The sequence below is a fragment of the Malaclemys terrapin genome, chromosome 5, assembly GCF_027887155.1.
Source record: "Malaclemys terrapin pileata isolate rMalTer1 chromosome 5, rMalTer1.hap1, whole genome shotgun sequence".
NCBI lineage: Eukaryota > Metazoa > Chordata > Testudines > Emydidae > Malaclemys > Malaclemys terrapin.
The window spans coordinates 84,238,469-84,257,457 of NC_071509.1; the positions used below are offsets into that span (position 1 = coordinate 84,238,469).

General features: G+C 43.4%; 1 protein-coding gene across 4 annotated transcripts in view; it reads left to right on the plus strand.

The window, feature by feature from the left end:
* The first annotated feature begins 399 nt into the window (after window positions 1–399).
* GATB (glutamyl-tRNA amidotransferase subunit B) overlaps window positions 400–18,989 on the plus strand; it is a 162,840-nt gene continuing 144,250 nt past the window's right edge. For all 4 annotated transcript variants that reach the window (XR_008445054.1, XR_008445052.1, XR_008445053.1 and 1 more), the window contains exons 1-2: window positions 400–560; window positions 4,257–4,407. Coding sequence is in view for 1 of the 4 variants with exons in the window: in XM_054029546.1 (XP_053885521.1) it covers window positions 403–560; window positions 4,257–4,407 (309 nt within the window). In the remaining 3 variants the exon portion in view is untranslated. The remainder of the gene's footprint in view (window positions 561–4,256; window positions 4,408–18,989) is intronic.

An 18,989-nucleotide genomic window follows, 5' to 3' on the forward strand; every position in this document is an offset into this window, starting at 1 on the left:
ATGCGAACTCTGCAAGGAGCTGGAGCCCGACTGGCTCCATATCTGTACGGGTAAGTCCCAAATCCCTGGAGCCTGAGCTTTAGGGCTCTGGATCCAAATCTCAGTTCGGGGAGCAGGGTGGCGGCTGCTTGTGCATCAGGTGAGGCGCCTCCTCTAGCAGAGACACAGCCCTAGGCCTTCCCTAGGTCGCCATCCGTGGGAGCGACCAATTCCCTTGATCCTCCCCGCGGGACTCCAGGGCAGAGCGGCGGAACGGGAGCAGTTGGCTTCGCCTGGTCTAGCGGGAGTTGTAGTTTTCCCTGCCCCTCTCCGCCCCGCAATTTCTCCCCCGAGAGACTACATTTCCCAGGAGGCGCCACAGCCGCGGCTGGGTCAGCTGATCTATCACCTGTCCTGAGCAAGATGGCAGCCTCCATACTGCGGCGCTCGCTTCTAATTCCGCGCTGCAGAGCTGGGGATGTCGCCGCCCTGCACAGTGGACCGAGCCGGAGAAGGGCGCAGGCCCCAGAGCCCATCGCTTCTGGCCGGAGAGCGGGGAACTGTCCTGCGGGAGAGCGCGGGTAAGGCACAGGTTACTGGGGGTAGCGATAGCCTAGCGCAGAGTGCGCGGCTACAAGGCTAATAGGTTTCGGTCCGGCACATGCGCACCCCCATCGCTCCCCCTGCGGGATATTGCTGTCCTGTTTTCAAAGCCCGCGTTCCCTGCACACACACTGTGCCCAATATCCCAACTCTTCACTGTACCTAGGGTTACCATATTTCAGCAAGCAAAAAAGAGGATGGGAGGAGCCCCGCCCCTGTCCTGCCCTAGCCCCTCCCACTTCCTGCCCCCCCAGAACCCCCAACCCTCCCCCCCGTTCCTTGTCCCCTGACTGCCCCCTCCTGGGACCCCTGCCCCTAACTGCCCCCCAGGACTCCATCCCCTATCTAAGCCTCCCTGCCTCTTGTCCCCTGACTGCCCCAACCCTTATCCACACCCCCATCCCCAGACAGACCCCTGGGACTCCCATGCCCCATCCAACCACTCCCCACCCCCTGACAGCTCCCCCTCAGAACTCCCAGCCCCCCACCCCCCCTGCTCCTTGTCCCCTGACTGCCCCCTCCTGGGACCCCTGCTCCTAACTGCCCTCCAGAACCCCACCCCCTACCTAAGACTCCCTGTTCCTTGTCCCCTAACTGCCCCTTCCTAAGACCCCCCCAACTGCCCCCCAGGACCCTACCCCCTACCGGTACCCTGACTGCCCAAAACTTTCTCCACTCCCCCCCAAAAGCCCCCCCCCGAACTCCCGACCCCCCCCCCGTTTCTTGACTGCCCCCTCCAGAACCCCCCTGGCCCCCTTACCCTGCTGCTCAGAACAGGGTGTTGGGCTCTGTGCGAGCCAGACACGTGGCTGCACTCCCCAGCACAACACACAACCTGGTCCCTGCCCCTGCACAGTGCTGCCGGACCGGGACACTGGGCTGCAGGGGAGGAGGAGCTGCTGGCTCAGAATGCAGGGAGGGGCGGGGGGGAGCTGCTCCTGAGTCCAGCCCGTGACTTTCCTGCAGCCCTCCCAGCCGCTCGCTCTGCTCTGCCGGGGAGGGGGGAAATCCCGGACATTTTGAGTGATTTACAAATTCCCCCCGGACGCTATTTTTAGCACAAAAAGGAGCACATGTCCGGGTAAATCCGGACGAATGGTAACCCTACTGTACCCATCTCACCACCCTGAAACTTCTGCCCCAGTTTCCCCGCCTCCTGCTATACTCACCAATATCATGCCCTTATTTGGATTCCCCCACCGTTTCACATCTCATTAATATTCCTCAGTTATTCTCAATATCAGCTCTCAAGTTATGTACCCCTTCCCCTCCAGTTTCATAACCTCACCACCCAAGTTTCCCCCTTCCTTTTCCCAGTTTCCCACCAGTTCTAGTAGATCAGACACTAGAACATCTTATTCCTGTTGCCAAAATAACTGGTTTTTAAGAACGTTCAGAATCAAAGGAGATTTTGGAAGCTCACCACCTGCCAGGATTTGAATTTGGGTTTGTGCTTTTCCTGCACCAGTTGATAATTTAAACATTATTTAACATAGGCATCAGGTGCAGTTGTATGCTACAGTGATTGGCTTCTTAGATAAACCTAATATAGATAAAGCACCGTACAGAATTGTGGGGTCTTCCTGTTCAGGGAAGTTGCAGCTCTGATACAATCTGATGTTCATGTAGAGACCTTTGCACCTGAGTGGAAACCAAGGCTCTGACTATGTGCATCTGAATGCAGGATAAGGGCCTTAATGCAGAAAGCTTCTGGGGAAAAAAAACACTATGTTAGCAGGGAGATTTTTAGGGGATATTTTCAGGTCAAAGTATGCCCAAAATTTAGGTAAAAATAAGCTTTTTCCAAACTTGAGTCATGGAAATATTTCCATGAAATACTTGAAAATCCTAGTGAAAATCATTTTAAGCAATCATTTTTCTGCAGTGTTTGCAAACCAAACATTGCAGTATAGTTGTGAAATTGATTAGGAACAGGCTATAAACGCATATTAAACAGATCAGTTGTTTTTCAGAGTCTGAACTGAGATCAGAGGTTGAAATGGGAGGTGGTAAGTGAGAGAGGCTAAATTTCCACCTATTCACAACAAAGAAATGAGATGCCACTCTCAGTAGATTGTGCAGGTACTTGTAATTTCATCACACCTCTACTTTTGTATGCACTTTGATCAGCAATGAAGTAGTTTAATGTTGATATTAAAATTAACATAATTGATTCAAAATTAAGATTCTGTTCACATGAGTGCAAGCTGTCCACATTCATCAGAGCTATTGTTTCAGGTCTTCTGCAGATATAGGCAAATATCACTGGTTTCAAACTTAATAGCTAGATACAGTACTTAATTTTTTTTTTTTAATGAAACCTGAGCCTTTGGAGCATAACACTGCAGCCACCATAAACAAGTAACTGCCTGCCAAGCCACCACAAGCCAATCCAATATGATTCCTTGTTGAGATAAATGCAGAAAGAAAACAGCATAAATAATGAAAGCAAAGTTAGGTGCCCTAATGATGCAAACTCTTACTCATGTGCTTAACTTTACTATCATGAGTTGTCTTGTTAATTTTGTTCCCACTGGTTTCACTGAAATCAATGGGATTTCTCAAAGTAGTAAAGTTAAGCACCTGTAAGAGTTTTTGGATTTAGGGCCTTAGATATTCTACCTGCTGTCTGAAACATAGCTAATGAGCCTTGTTTTTACAAATATGACTTTGTAATCTCAGTCAACACATGGAGAAAAACTATTTGTTGTAAAATACTTTATTTAAATTCCTGAAAATAATCCTAAGTAATAATATTTCCATCCCATTACTCAGTTTTTGGTAGTGATGTAGTCAGTGGTTGAAGGAGAGAGACAGAACCCTGAACTCAAGTCTTGACAGCTCAAGCTTATTGTGTTCACTTTTGAAAGAAATGCTGCATTTGATGTATTTGTTCAATGTTTTTCCATAGCCCACTTATCGACTACATCTAGGTACTTAATATTGCTTTAGTATCTTGTTATACAAACCTGACTTCACCAGTGAAATACTATATTTGTGTCACTTCATTTGTACAAGGCCGGATAATTACTCTCAGAAACTGTCAAGCAATTCACACTGTGAAGGTGACCCCCCATCTCTTGCCTATGTAAAGGTTATGGATGTGAGAATTGCAATTACTTTTCAGATGATATGTAGAAGCTCATTCTTGTGGAGTATGTTCAGAGAGCAGTTGCTCTCCAGTGGAAATTATGATTTCTTTATTATCAGACTATTAATATTTATGCTAATACAGTACAAACCTTTTCCAACTTGCACGTAATTAGCTGATAATGTATACATAATTGATATGCCACCTGTTTGTTGGAGACTTATCAAGGTACATGAAATGCAATTCATATTTAAAATTTCTGTTGGGTATAAAATTGGGGATTGATCAAGCAAGCTGTTACTCATGTTGGTTTGCCTCATTGATGCTACTCATATGAGTAAGATTTCACGGATTTAGACCTTTATTATTTTTTCTTACTTATATAATTGTTCCTACTTATCATCCTCTACTTGTATATAATGAAAAAGTTTGCCTCATATTTCCCTTCAATATTTATTATGGATCAGCAGCACAGTACTACCACATGGTATTGCAAGGGTTTTTTGGTCTTGTAGTGTTTAGAAGTTTATGGAGGTTTAATAGAGTATATGCTAATCATATTTACTTTCCCCCTCTCTTTCAGTGTTGCTCCATGGGTAGCAGTGGTAGGTCTGGAAATTCATGCACAGATCAGTTCCAACTCAAAGCTTTTCTCTGGCTCCCAAGTCCAGTTTGCAGCACCACCTAATTCTTTGGTATCTTTCTTTGATGCTTCTCTACCAGGGACCTTACCAGTAAGTTACATTTCATCTTAATTTGTCTCATAAGAGAATCTTAACATTTTTTGTTGAGCAGCTACTTTGAAGCACAATTCTTATCTTTTGTTCTTCATAACAGTCTTTGTCTCTAGCACTGTTCTTTGTGTTCTAAAACTTTGGTTCGTTATTTTCTTTCTGTGTACTTACTCTATAACTTGATCACCATGGATATCTGACAACTCCTGCTAAGGAATTAACTCAGAATATCTCTTTCAGAGATTGAATTAATGGCAATTTCTTTTTGCCATCAAAGTTGGTGTATTTGCACGGCAATGTTACTTTAATTAATTTTGCTATATTTGGTTAGTATGAAGCACTGGAAGCTTGTTAAATGTGAGAAGACATATAAAATCCTACCAGTAAGGTTAAGATTTTGTCACAGTTATTTTTAGTAAAAGTCACCGGTCGTGGGTAATAAACAAAAATTCACAGAAGCTAAAATGCTTTTAAAATACTTTAAGAAATAAAATTACTAAAACCAATTGGGTGGGGCCTGACGGGGGGATGACTGAAGCCTGAGCCCCATGGTGGGGGATGAGAGACTGAGGCCTGCTGCCGGGAGGGGAGGAATCCAGCACCCACCGCTCATGGCAGCTCAGGGCTTCTGCCCCCCCCCCCGCCCTCCCAGCCCCCCAGTCTCAGTAGCACAGGGCTGAAGTGGAAAATATCACACGAGTCTCTGAACGTCATGGAATCTGTGACTTCCGGGACCTTCGTGACAAAATCTTATCCTTACCTATGAGTGATGAGCATCTTGGATTTCTAGTTGGCCGTTTGACATTATTTTGCCATATGTGTGTTCAAGTAGCTGCTGTTTCCTATTTGGAATGTCTCAGTATAGAGTTATTTGGTCTTCTAAGCAAAACCGATCTGGTACGGGAAAATGTGAACCATACTCATTGATTGTTTGTTTTATTTGTAATACACTAAAGATAAACATGAGAGAGGTGACCTGCTGAGCAGTTTTTGGTTAAAGTCTGCAGTTTTGGGGGTGTGGACCAGACCTGGGTCTGTATTTGCAGCTGGCTAGCATGTCTGGCTCAACAAGGCAGGGTTCTGGAGTCCCAAGATGGCAGGGAAAACTGGCTCAGAGGCAAATTCAGCACATCAGGTGACAGTCCCAAGGGGGTCTCTGTGACTGAACCTGTCACACTGGTAACATAGGGCTCTTCATTGGTCAGCAGCCCCTTCAGGATGCTGGTGTTCAAGTTAAACAGCTTCCTTTCCACTTCAGTTATTCTGCTGGCGTCTCCCCTCCTCCCCCCCCCCCCCCCCCATCATTTTTAGTTTATCCTCTAAAGTCACATTTTTGCTCTTTTAATGTGGTTGTCTTTTGAGGTGGGCATGACGGTGCTACAAATACTTGTTCATTGTAAAGCTCCGTGGGATCTTTTCTGGTGCCAAATACTATATAAATGTAAAATATTATTTACTATATATACAAACTTGATGTGAAGAGAAAGTAACCACTGAACAAGGTTATTGTTGTATCATATAACGAGTATGTTCTTTATAAAGCAATGAGAGTGGTGTCAAAGTATTTAAAGTAAAAGTGCCTCCCCAAATGTATTTATTGGAAGTAAACCCTGAATTCCTTTTGCAGCCTTCTATTTTTTTACTGTGCTATTTGAAGATTTTATTTCCTTCACTGAAAAATAGCTTTAGGTAGGATTTTGAAATTGAGACTAAACCTAGAGAAATATGTTTGGGATCTTGAGGGAATCCAAGCAGTTTGGAGAGACTTGTGGGGCTTGGAATGATAAATGCATGGTGACAGTTTGTGAAAGTATTAGATGGCTGAAGAAGCAATGTCTGGAAGATCCTGGTAGTGTTTAGACTAGGTTCCGAGGTCAGTGCCAAATCAGGGCTAAGTTTCAGATCTGATGGTACAGAAATCTTGAGCTGTTCTAGAGATGGTGAAAATCTTATAAGATGAACTGTTCTCCAGAGATTGGTGCTATTTTGAGAGGACATTGTTTGAGAGTGGCTTTTCTGAGGAGATTTTCGCTGCACCTGAATTGCAAAATAAGTCCCTTCCAGTTTTGGATCCAGCCTATAACCAAAACCAGAATGTCAGATTCAGATCTGAACACCTCCCCATGCACTGAAACTTGAAATGCGGTTTGAGTTCAAGATGTTTGTGTTGGCCCATCTGGTTAACATTTTATTAATGATGTGGGGAAATCGTACTTAGATCATATCTTTAATCAAATTGAAAGTTGGCCCAAGAAAGAGTAAAAAATTGAGCGGGGTAAACATGAAAGCTGGTAGAGTGTTTCCCTTTTTATACATTTCTTTACTTTCTTTCTCTTGTTTTTTAATTGATTTCTGTGCTTTATGTTGTTGCCTTCATGATTGTTCCCTGGTGGAAAATCATGGGCTCCAGGACATGCAGGCTTCTGCAGAGAAGATAACTGCACCTGATTAGTAGGCAGCCTGATAGGTTAATTAAAAACTAGTGATCCTGCACTTGTTCACCTCCACCAACTGCTTTTATCTGTACAAGAAAAAAAATCTCATTCCCAGTATTGGAGAGAGCAGAGTTGAAAGTGAATATTAAAAAGTTCTTGTATTTGTATGTAAGAATGTGATATGGAATCCTTTCTATAGTATCAGCTTTGTTTTTCTGTAGCACTTGCTGTATTAGCCAGGGCTGACATTTGCTTTGTCAGTATAAACGTAGACTTATTTATTTAAGCAGGGTATTTTAGAATATGCATTGGAGACCTATAAGAGATAATATTTTTGGAAATGTTTTAAATATAATTTTGCCTCTAATTTTTTAGACCAAAATATTTTGCCTGTGTTGTTGCATTTTGATGGTATAAGACTCTTTAGAATCTAAATGTATAGTAGTTCCTTTGAACTCTTCCTGTTTTTCAAAGAAACTAACAAAGAAAAGCCTTGTTATAGTAGAACTGAGAAAACACAGTATTTGTGCCATGTCTGCAATAGAGGATAACTACAGTAATAGATGTTCTAAGAACTGTAGTCACAGTTAGAGCCCTGGACGGACACAAAAATATATATCTGCAGCCGATCCGCAAAAATTGTCCGCAGATGTAGATATCTGCAGCTATCCACGGATTTGCGGGGCTCTACTTACCCTCTCCGGGCTGCGGCTCCGAGGCAGCCCCTGCTGGAGCACGGTCAGGGAGAGCTGCGTGAGCAGCTGTGGGGAGCCCGCACGGAGTAACGGACCCTACACCTGCCCTCAGCCGGGCAGAGAGCCTGGGAGGCAGGGACATGGCCGTGGGCTGTTCTCAGCCCCCACTCCCGCTGCTCAGGCCCCTCGCCCAGGGCAGGTGGAGGGAACCAGGCTCCCTACAGCTGTCAGCATGGTGCTCCGGTGGGGGGAGGGAGCGGCTCGGAGCCGTAGCCCAGCCACGGTGAGAGCCAGGCGGGCAGCTGTGGGGAATCTGGGTCCCTCCACCTGTCCTAGGCTGGGAGCCCATCCAGTTTCCCCACCCCTCAGGCTCTCCCACCAAGGGCAGGTAGAGGGACCCAGGCTCCCCACTGCTGCCAGCTGTCTCTCTCTGACCCGGCTCGGGTGGGGGCAGCTTGGAGCCGCAGCCTGGCCATGGTAAGAGCCGGCTGGGCAGTATGGGGAGCCACGGCGGACCCTGCACCTGCCCAGAGTGAGAGGCCTGAACAGCCCCCAGCCCATGTCCCAGTCCCCTGCCCAGGGCAGGTGGAGGGTCTGCACCGCAGTTCCTCACAGCGGCTGCATGTCTCTTACTGACAGAGCTCTGCGCAGATACAAACTTTGTATCCGCATCCACGATGCTATCCGCAAAAATGGTCCACGGATATAAAGCTGATACCCACAGATTTGCAGGGCTCTAGTCACAATTATCAGTGTCAGAGGAATTTAAATTTACTATGAGATTGAGAGATAATTGCAGCAAGGATCATGTCTGTATTACTGCTCAGCTCTCCCATAATGCTTCCCTCTTGTCCCTAGAAGAAGCAGATCTAGAGATAACTGACATGATTGTCCTACATTCCTGGATTACTGGTGGAGTACAGATGTGATCTGCCGCTGCTGAGTATGTTATGTAGGAAGAGGGGGAGAAGTCTGTATCTTCTTTCCTGTCCTGTCCTAAGTATCTTTTGCCCCTATACTATAACTACAGGAGAATGCAATTGATTCTCCTGCCTCTAGTACTCTGCAAGTGGTTTGCCAGAAACAATGTGACCGAGGGTCATGTCTATTTCACTGTGCTGCTGCTCATGATGATGCCTCTGAGAAATAGCTATGGGCATGAACAGCAGCTCAGGTGTAGTCAAGGTTGGAAATGGATAGGTTTTTAAGGGGAGGTTGGATAAAAAGCAGATAATCTCTCCCTCCTACTCCCTTTTTTTGTTTTTGTTTAGCAGCTTGTTTTACTCTTCTTCCCCCTTATTCTTCCCAAAGAGTTCTTCCTGTAGCAGTGCTGGATCACATCTGTACTGTTTCCACACATACCTTGTCTCCAAGCTACTATACACATTTGTTCCACTTACCCTAGAACTATTAGCGGTAATGGAGCCCCTCGTCAGCGAAGAACATATACCATTCTCCACAGTTGCATCCAAATCCTTTTAGGGTGTTGCTTTCTCATGGAATTACATAGGGACACCAAAGCTTTATAATGCACAAAAGTATAACTTTTTCACCATTTTTGTGTCCTGTTAAAAGTGCAGCAAACTCAGGAGCATCTGCCTTAAAGCTGCATGAGTTTTACTTTTCTTTGGATGAAATAAACTCTACCCTAAGCATTGTCTTAGTGTTAGTGACCTTCCCCCTGCCCCCCCCCCCCCCCAAGATCCTACAGCTGCCAGGTGTGGGGTCTCAGGTTTGTAGATTGTATGGCCGGAAGGGACCATTATGATCATCTTGTCTGACCCCCTGTGCAACACAGACCTTAGAACTTCCCCCAAATAATTCCTAGTGCGTATCTTTTAGAAAAACATCCAATCTTGATTTAAAAATTAGCAGTGATAAGGAATCCACCATGACCCTTGTTAAATTTTTCCAATGATTAATTACTCTCACCATTAAAAATTTACACCTTATTTCCAGTCAGAATGTGTCTAGCTTCATTTTCAGATGGATCAGATAGCAAGTTTTTAATGCATTTAATGTGTGCCATGTTAATTTTGTATCATTCTAGTTTTGTGATCAAAATGTTGTGTGATATCAAGTCAAACACCTTACAGAAGTCTGTCTATTACATTACCCTCCTTTAGTTCTTTATTAATCGACTCCTGTATCAGCTTCTCCATTATCTTGCCTGGATTTGATGTTGGCATGACAGGCCTATAATTACCCGGGTCATCCCATTTACCAGTTTTTAAAAATGGCACATTAGCTTCTTTTCAGTTTTCTGGAATTTTCCCAGTGCTCCAAGACTTATTGAAAATCAGTGTTGATGGTCCAGCAATTTCCTCAGCCAGATCTTTTAAAACTCTTGGATGCAAGTTATCTGGACCTGCTGATTTAAAACTGTCTGACCACAGTAGTTTCTGTTCAACATCCTTCAAAGATACTAGTAGAATGGAAAGAGTGTTATCACCATCTGATGAGACTATATTACCTATTTTCACCCAAATACAGTACAGAAATATTTATTGAACACCTTTACCTTTTCTTTAATACTGATAATTCCACCATTTCCATTTAGTATGGGCTAATACAATTGTCAAGATTCTTTTGGTTCCTAATGTATTTTTAAACCCCTTATTGTCTTTAACTCTTGTGGCCATAGATTTTTCCTTGTGTCCTTTGGCTTCCATTATCAATTTTCTACGATTCCTAACTTCTGATTTGTAGTAATTAGTATCAACTTCCCCTTTCTTCCAATTATACACACATTTTTGTTTACAGCTGCTTTCACTTACCCTCTAAACCAGGTGGTGGTAATTATTTTTAACCCGCACAGTCTTTTTCCTAGATTATGGCTTTTTGGACATCTAAATTATTCCAAAATATCATTCACATTTTTCTGATTAAATTCTTCCTCCCAGCTGATTTGGCTCATAATTGTTTTCAGCTTTATGAAATTGGCCCTATTAAAGCCCCAGATGAATTGTGGCCTGTTGTCTTTAGAGGACCGAGTACAAAGAGGGAGTTGGGGGCATAAACAGCAGCCATTATAGACCCCTGCCATAGAAAAGCGGCGTGGCACATGACATGTCACATATACCATAGCTTGTTTTAAAGCTCTGTTTATGAGCTATGAAGGTGACCTAATTTAAGGCCTGATTGATCTACCATTGAAGTTGGAAGTCTTTATTTTATGGGAGCTGAAATCAGGTGTATAGAAAGGGAATGAAAACTCATCTCAGGATTACTTGAGAGGTGCCTGAATAAATGATAGCTTTAGTCTTAGAAATAAAATGGAATGTCTGTTGTTTAAAAGCTATGCCACTTTTCCCCACAGTGGCTGAGGTTTCCAGACAACAATTTCCAACTAAAAGCAACTATGCATTTTTCCGTTACAGGTGCTTCTACACATTTAAAACGCCTGCATTTACCCAATTTTTGTTGTTAATCATAGGAAGTTGATGTATCCTTTCTCTTAGTCTCATCAGTTTCTCTGCACAGTGAAGTCATTCTTCTTCTCCTTAACAGACAAAAACACTGAGATCTAATTCAGGATTTAAATAGTCAAGGGGGAAAAGAACACAAATTGAACATGAGCTTTAACCATAGCTATGTGTTTCTAGACTGTCGACCATTTAAAAATAACTAAAAGCTCCTAATGTATTTTCAATATGAACTGTATTTTTGTACTATTTATATGGGTTTTTAAAATGATAAAGATTTCAGATATTTATGAAGAGAAGATTTTCAAAAGCACTCAGTGATGGCTTACCTCTGCTCCCATTGAAGTCAACATAAATTCCTGTTGTCTTCAGTGGGAACAGAGTTACATCACTGCTGAGCACTTCTGAAAATCTCACCCTGGATGTCTCGAATTTATCTGCATCCTTCCCATGCCTTCGGATGTCACTTTGGACATGAAAATGGCTTTGCCATCCCTGTCTATCCTGTGCTACTCTTTGCACGTTCTCAGTGTTGTTAGATGGTATAAGTTTTCCTTCTGTAAATATTGTTCAATGGAGGGATTTTTTGGTCAGCCTCTTTTACATGTTTCTCCAGCTTCCAAATGGCATGTTTGTTATGGCAGAGGCTCTGGCTTCATCCATATTACATGTCCCAGATATTTCCATCATTTTTTTTTTTCTGGATAACTTCAGAGGTAAAGAAGTTGTTCGATTCTGATAAATCTCAGGCACTTGTTTTAATTTTTTTTCCATTTTATACCTAGTATTTTCCTGAGGCATTTGCATTCACAGGCATTTAGACATCTGTCTATACCTTTTGTGGATTTTCCAGCTTTCACATCCATATTTAAGGTAGAAATAACATTAGCATTAAAGCTTCATAGTTTGGTCCTTAAGTTGCAGATTTTTTTGTTTAAGCTGCCGCTGGTGAATCTTGTTTAAGGTGATGAATGCAGCTGCCACCTTGCCAATTCGTGACATTATTTCCTTCTTGAAATCCTCATTGGCTTTCACGTTACTGCAAATATATGTGAATTGACTCACCTGTTGTAATCTTTTGTCTTCTAATGTAATGCTTGTGTTGGACGTGTCTGAGGTTCTCATTACATTTGTGTTTTCATAATTGATTATTAACCCCATCTTTCTTGTGATGCCAGACAGTCTTTTGATCTTTGCTTGCATTTAGCTTGAACTGTGACTTAGAAGAGCTATGATGACAGCAAAAATTAGATCTTCTTGTGTACCACTGTTAAGCCATGCAATGCCTGTGTTGTATCCATCTATTATTTTCTCACAATAAAGTCAATGATAATGCCAAGCAGCAAAGGTGAGAGAACTCATCTTTGGCATCCCTAGCTGTTAAACCATTCTCTCAAGTCTGCATTTACTTGAATTGTACATACTGCACCCTGATACAAGGCCTTGAAGATTTTAATAATTTTTGTTGGCATATCATAACACTTCAAGATGTTCCAGAGTGAATTGTGATGGAGGCTGTCAAATGCTTTCTCAAAATCTCTTAAGTTTATGATGCAGGCTTTTGCCATTCACTGCCGTCTCCAGTGATTAGTCATAGGGTGAAAATCTGGTTTACACATGATCTTCCAGGTCAAAATTCAGCCTGATATTCCTTTAGCTTTGCCTTATCTGCTATTTTATTCTGCTTAAGATGATACTGTGGAAAACTTTGTCTATCACTGCAAGAAATGTAATGTCTTGCCAGTTACTGCAGTTGCTTAGATCACCTTTCTTTGGTATTTTGACTATACTGCCATTATTTTTGATTCTTCTGGAAACCTTTCCTGGTCGTGTACTGTTTTGAAATATTCAGTAATTTTATTGATAGTCTCGTCATTACAAGCTTTGAACATTTCCCTGGTGACTTGGTCTACACCTGCCAGCTTTCCCAGGTTTTAACTTTTTAATTGCATTTTTCTCTCCTTGTTTGTGATGTGAAATATTACAATGTCTAGTTCTGGGTGTTTGATTTCTTTGTTAATATCAATAATTCCTTGTGGTGTTGGCCTGTTTATCACCTCTTGGGAGTGCTCTGTCCATGGCTCTGTTCTTTTTCTGTTGTTAAGCTCTTTGTTCAACCTTAACGGGCTCTCCAGCTGGTGTAAACTTGCCAGTCAGAATCTTGTTGATTCTTTTAAAATGTGATGTTTTACTAGTGCCTCTTTCAGTAACTGCTTCAGCGTCTTTATTCACGTATTTCCTCCATGTTGCTCTTTGCTACTTTATCCTTTCTTTTTGGCTGCTGCTTTTTCTGAAGGTGTTTTTGAGGATTGATGTTTTGCTTTGGCTTGTTTCCTTTCTTGCACACAGTTCCATGTATCCTCACATATCCAGACTTTAGGTTTGCTTGTCTGGAAATAAACGACAGGCATTGCGGCATCTATTATACTATCAGGCAGAAAGAACCACGACATGTCAGTAGATTTCTTGTGATGGTTTTAAGGCTTATAACATCTGAAATGGGTTTTTCAGTTCCATTCAAAATTGCTGATGTAATGTCTTGTCTGTTAGACTTTAGCTGTCAGTTTTCTCTATGCTTGTTCTGTTATTGTTTTAAGTGTGATCTTCAGTCTTGTGACACACAACCTGTGATCACTTCTGACACAGCTCCCATCTTGGAGAGTTGATCTAAAGTTCTTTCCAGTACATAAAAGGTCAGATTGGTTCTGTGGGATTCTGTCCAAGTTACAATATGGATATCTATGTGCGTGACTAGTGTTTCATCAGATGAGTCCTGATGCCTGCCACAGTTCTACCAATCTGACATCATTCTCATTCTGGGGCCCAAGGTAACACTTGCCTCATTGCTTTCTCCACTCTGTTGTTGTCATCCCCAACCTTGGTATTACTAAGCAGATGTCATGCTTGGCAATATTGTCAGTCAGAGTTTGTAAACCATTGTAGAATTGATCTTAGATCTTGTCATGGTAGTCGTCTGTTGATATGTAACGTATATTTGTAATTTTCATGTTTATCTGGAAGCTATTAATTGGCTACCGCTTTGTAAGAGATTTTTCTGTTTTGCTACTACCTCTGTGTGGTAACTATATTGATTCCCTGAATGTATTATGGTTTTGTTTTGATTTTTGAATCGCCTTTTCTCAGCTCCTGGCTATCGACATTCGCTTATTCCAAGAATTTTGGGGTTATATTTGTCCATTTCTTTCAGTACCTGTCTGGCTTTTCTTGTTGCAGGCTTTGTTCTAGTGTTCCGAAAACCAACTTTTATCATTTTTATCTTTTAGTAAAGAATTTCTCAGAGTCTCGGTTTTTTTGTTTGTTTGTTTTTTTGATCGATTTCACCAAGACTTGGCACGTCTGCCAAGAGCGCGTTCATTACTTCCGAACTGGATACAGTATTCCAGCAGCAGTTGCACTAGTGCCAAATACAGAGGTAAAATATCCTCTCTCTTCCTACACAAACAGAGATTTCCCTGTTTATATATCCCAGGATCACGTTAGCCCTTTTGGCCACAGCATCACACTGGGAGCTCATGTTCAGCTTATTGTTCACCATGACCCCCAAAATTTTTCAAAGTCACTGCTTCCCACGATAGTCCCTGTCCTGTAGGTATGGCGTACATTCTTTTCTCCAGCGTGTATATATTGACACTTAGCTGGATTAAAATGTATGTTGTTTGCTTGCACCTTACTTACCAAATGATCCAAACTGCTCTGTATCAGTGACCTGTCCTCTTCATTATTTACCACTCCCTCATTTTTGGTCTCATCTGCAAACTTATCAGTGATGATTTTTTTTTTCTTCTGGGTCACTGATTAAAAGTGTTAAATAGTATAGCGCCAAGGACTGATCCCTGCAGGATCCCATAGAAACACATCTGCTCCATGATGATTCCTTTTTTACAATGAAACTGTTATTCAAACCTGTTACTGTACTGGTTGGAATTTATAACAGCCTTGAACCAGACTGGAATTTACAGTCTCAAAAGCAGGCCTTTGGAGCTGTGCTCCAGCTCCAGGCAAAAACCTGCAACTACACTGCTCTGGAGCTGCTCCGCGATCCAGCTCTGGGCTCCGCTCCAAAGCCCTGCTCAAAAGGCGGCATCAACAGAGCGTAGCCTACATGACCCTGAGTGATTTGGCTGATGGATCTTATGGATTTCTCAGGTTGTGCCAGCAGAGTTTATAGATTCTTTGAATCTGAGTGATTGGACGTCTCTCAAACTTTGCTAGAGTAGTGGTGCTCCAGTGAAGTTCTTAACTCTGCTAGGCAAAGTGCAAAATGTACAGTGGGACCTAATAGTATTCAGCGGTTCAAAATTCCAAAGTTGTGCGTGCAGGTGTATCCTGTGCCATAGATCTTGTTCCAAACTGTGGAATAAAATAAATCTGAAGTTTCTAGACTATCGGGTATTGCAAAAAGGGGGAAATCTCATGTTCCAATATTCTATATCTCTGAATGTCTGATTAGCCTAACATTGTCCTTTAGAAGTTTCCTTCTGGTAAGAGACCACAATGGTGAAATCTGCGCAGACCCAATGAATTTCAGGTTTGGGTCCTCTTCTGGAATGATTGCTGTGTCTCTATAATGACAGAGTCTGATCCTGCTCCCGCTGAAGTCAATAGGAATTAGTCTGTTGACTTTGGTGTTATGCTTAGCCCATCATCTCTCATATTACACATTCTAAACAATTATAAACACAAAATAGTTACCACCTTCTAGATGGTGGGAAGACACAAAGGAAGAGGTCACTGTGTAAACATTTGTCTGCAATTGCAGAGCTAATATTCACAATTACATTAAAACGAAATAGATTGGAGAGTAATAATTTTAAAGTTTAAATTATTAATGCATTTCAAAGAAGCATATATCAGAGCAAGTTAGTACTTTCAACACAGCACTAATGATAGGGCTGAATGTATTAGTGGAAGCAAATAGAAACCAGAGTGACATAAAATATCTTAAATTGAAAATTATACGTCTAGCTCAGTGGTTCTCAACTTATTGATATGTATTACCTGGGCCGCAGGTTGAGAACCACAGCTCCCCTCCCCCAGCCTCCCGACTCCCCGTACAGCAGCCCCGACCCTGGACCTGGCCTGCAGCCCCCGGAGCCCTGCCCCCATGGGGCCAACCAGTAGCCCCTGGACCTCCAGTGCCATACTGGGTGGCCAGGTAGCCCGGCAGCCTTTAGCACACAGCTGTGTGCTAATTGGGCTGCATACAGCTGTGAGTTGAGAACCGCTGGTCTAACTATTGTGGGATAGAGGTTCTTAAGCTGTGGTTCATGGAGTACTTGGTGGTTTTCAGAGAGGTGAATGGGTGGTCAAATTGTACTGCGTCCTCTTTGTTTCCAGCTGCTAAGTTGCATTTAAAGAAGCTAAAAATAAACTAAATACATTGTGTGTGGTTGCCATGGGATTGTTGGTATGTTTTTGAATGGAAGGGAGGTGGTCTGCATGATCATAAATGGCAGAGAAGGTTTCCTGAGAGACACTATTAAGATGTGATGAGACACTATTAAGATGTGAAGACACATGATACAGTTCTGCGGTGATCTGGAAGCCTACTTTCGCCGCCTCCGACTCAAAGAATACTTTCAAGATAACACTGAACAGCGCACTGATACACAGATACCCTCCCACCAACAACACAGGAAGAAGAACTCCACATGGACTCCTCCTGAGGGTCAAAATGACAGTCTGGACCTACACATAGAATGCTTTCGCCGACGTGCACAGGCAGAAATTGTGGAAAAACAACATCACTTGCCTCATAACCTAAGTCGTGCAGAACGCAATGCCATCCACAGCCTCAGAAACCACCCTGACATTATCATCAAAGAGGCTGATAAAGGAGGTGCTGTTGTCATCATGAACAGGTCTGACTACCAGAAAGAGGCTGCCAGACAACTCTCCAATACCAAATTCTACAGGCCACTTTCCTCAGATCCCACTGAGGAATACACTAAGGGTAGGTCTACACTTACCCGGTAGTTCGGCAGCAAGCGATCGAACTTCTGGGTTTGACTTATCGCGTCTTGTCTGGACGAGATAAGTTGAACCCGGAAGTGCTCGCCGTCGACTGCGGTACTCCAGCTAGACGAGAGGAGTACTGCGGAGTCGATGGGGGAACCTGCCTGCCACGTGTGGACCGAGGTAAGTTCGAACTAAGGTACTTCGAACTTCAGCTACGTTATTCACGTAGCTGAAGTTGCGTACCTTAGTTCGAATTAGGGGGTTAGTGTAGACCTGGCCTAAGAAACTGCACCATCTACTCAGGACACTCCCTACACTAACACAGGAACAAATCAACATACCCTTAGAGCCCCGACTGGGGTTATTCTGTCTACTACCCAAGATCCATAAACCTGGAAATCCTGGACGCCCCATCATCTCGGGCATTGGCACTCTCACTGAAGGACTGTCTGGATATGTGGACTCCCTACTCAGACCCTATGCCACCAGCACTCCCAGCTATCTCCGTGACACCACAGATTTCCTGAGAAAACTACAATGTATTGGTGACCTCCCAGAAAACACCATTCTAGCCACCATGGATGTAGAGGCTCTCTACACAAACATCCCACACACAGATGGAATACAAGCTATCAGGAACAGTATCCCTGATGATGACACAGCACAACTTATTGCTGAGCTCTGTGACTTTATCCTCACGCACAATTATTTCAAATTTGGTGACAATATATACCTCCAGACCAGTGGCACCGCTATGGGCACCCGCATGGCCCCACAATATGCCAACATTTTTATGACTGACCTGGAACAACGCTTCCTCAGCTCTTGTCCACTCACGCCCCTTCTCTACCTATGCTACATTGATGACATCTTCATCATCTGGACTCATGGGAAGGAGACCCTGGAAGAATTCCACCATGATTTCAACAGCTTCCACCCCACCATCAATCTCAGCCTGGACCAATCTACACGGGAGGTCCACTTCCTAGACACCACTGTACAAATAAGCGATGGCCACGTTAACACCACCCTATACCGAAAACCCACTAACCGCTTCGCCTACCTTCATGCCTCCAGCTTCCATCCCGGACACACCACATGATCCATCGTCTACAGCCAAGCACTGAGGTACAATCGCATCTGCTCCAACCCCTCAGACAGAGACCAACACCTACAAGATCTTCACCAAGCATTCTCAAAACTACGATACCCACACAAGGAAATAAAGAAACAAATCAACAGAGCCAGACGTGTACCCAGAAGCCTCCTGCTACAAGACAGGCCCAAAAAAGAAACCAACAGAACTCCACTGGCCATCATCTACAGTCCTCAGCTTAAACCTCTCCAATGCATCATCAGTGATTTACAACCCATCCTGGACAATGATCCCTCACTTTCACAGACCTTGGGAGGCAGGCCAGTCCTCGCCCACAGACAACCCACCAACCTTAAGCATATTCTCACCAGCAACCACGCACCGCACCATAACAACTCTAACTCAGGAACCAACCCATGCAACAAACCTCGATGCCAACTCTGCCCACATATCTATACCAGCAACACCATCACAGGACCTAACCAGATCAGCTACATCATCACCCGCTCATTCACCTGCATGTCCACCAATGTTATATATGCCATCATGTGCCAGCAATGCCCCTCTGCTATGTACATTGGCCAAACTGGACAGTCACTACGCAAGAGGATAAATGGACACAAGTCAGATATCAGGAATGGCAATATACAAAAACCTGTAGGAGAACACTTCAACCTCCCTGGCCACACAATAGCAGATGTAAAGGTAGCCATCTTATAGCAAAAAAACTTCAGGACCAGACTCCAAAGAGAAACTGCTGAGCTCCAGTTCATTTGCAAATTTGACACCATCAGATCAGGATTAAACAAAGACTGTGAATGGCTATCCAACTACAGAAGCAGTTTCTCCTCCCTTGGTGTTCACACCTCAACTGCTAACAGAGCACCTCACCCTTCCTGATTGAACTAACCTCGTTATCTCCATACTGATTTATACCTGCCTCTGGAGATTT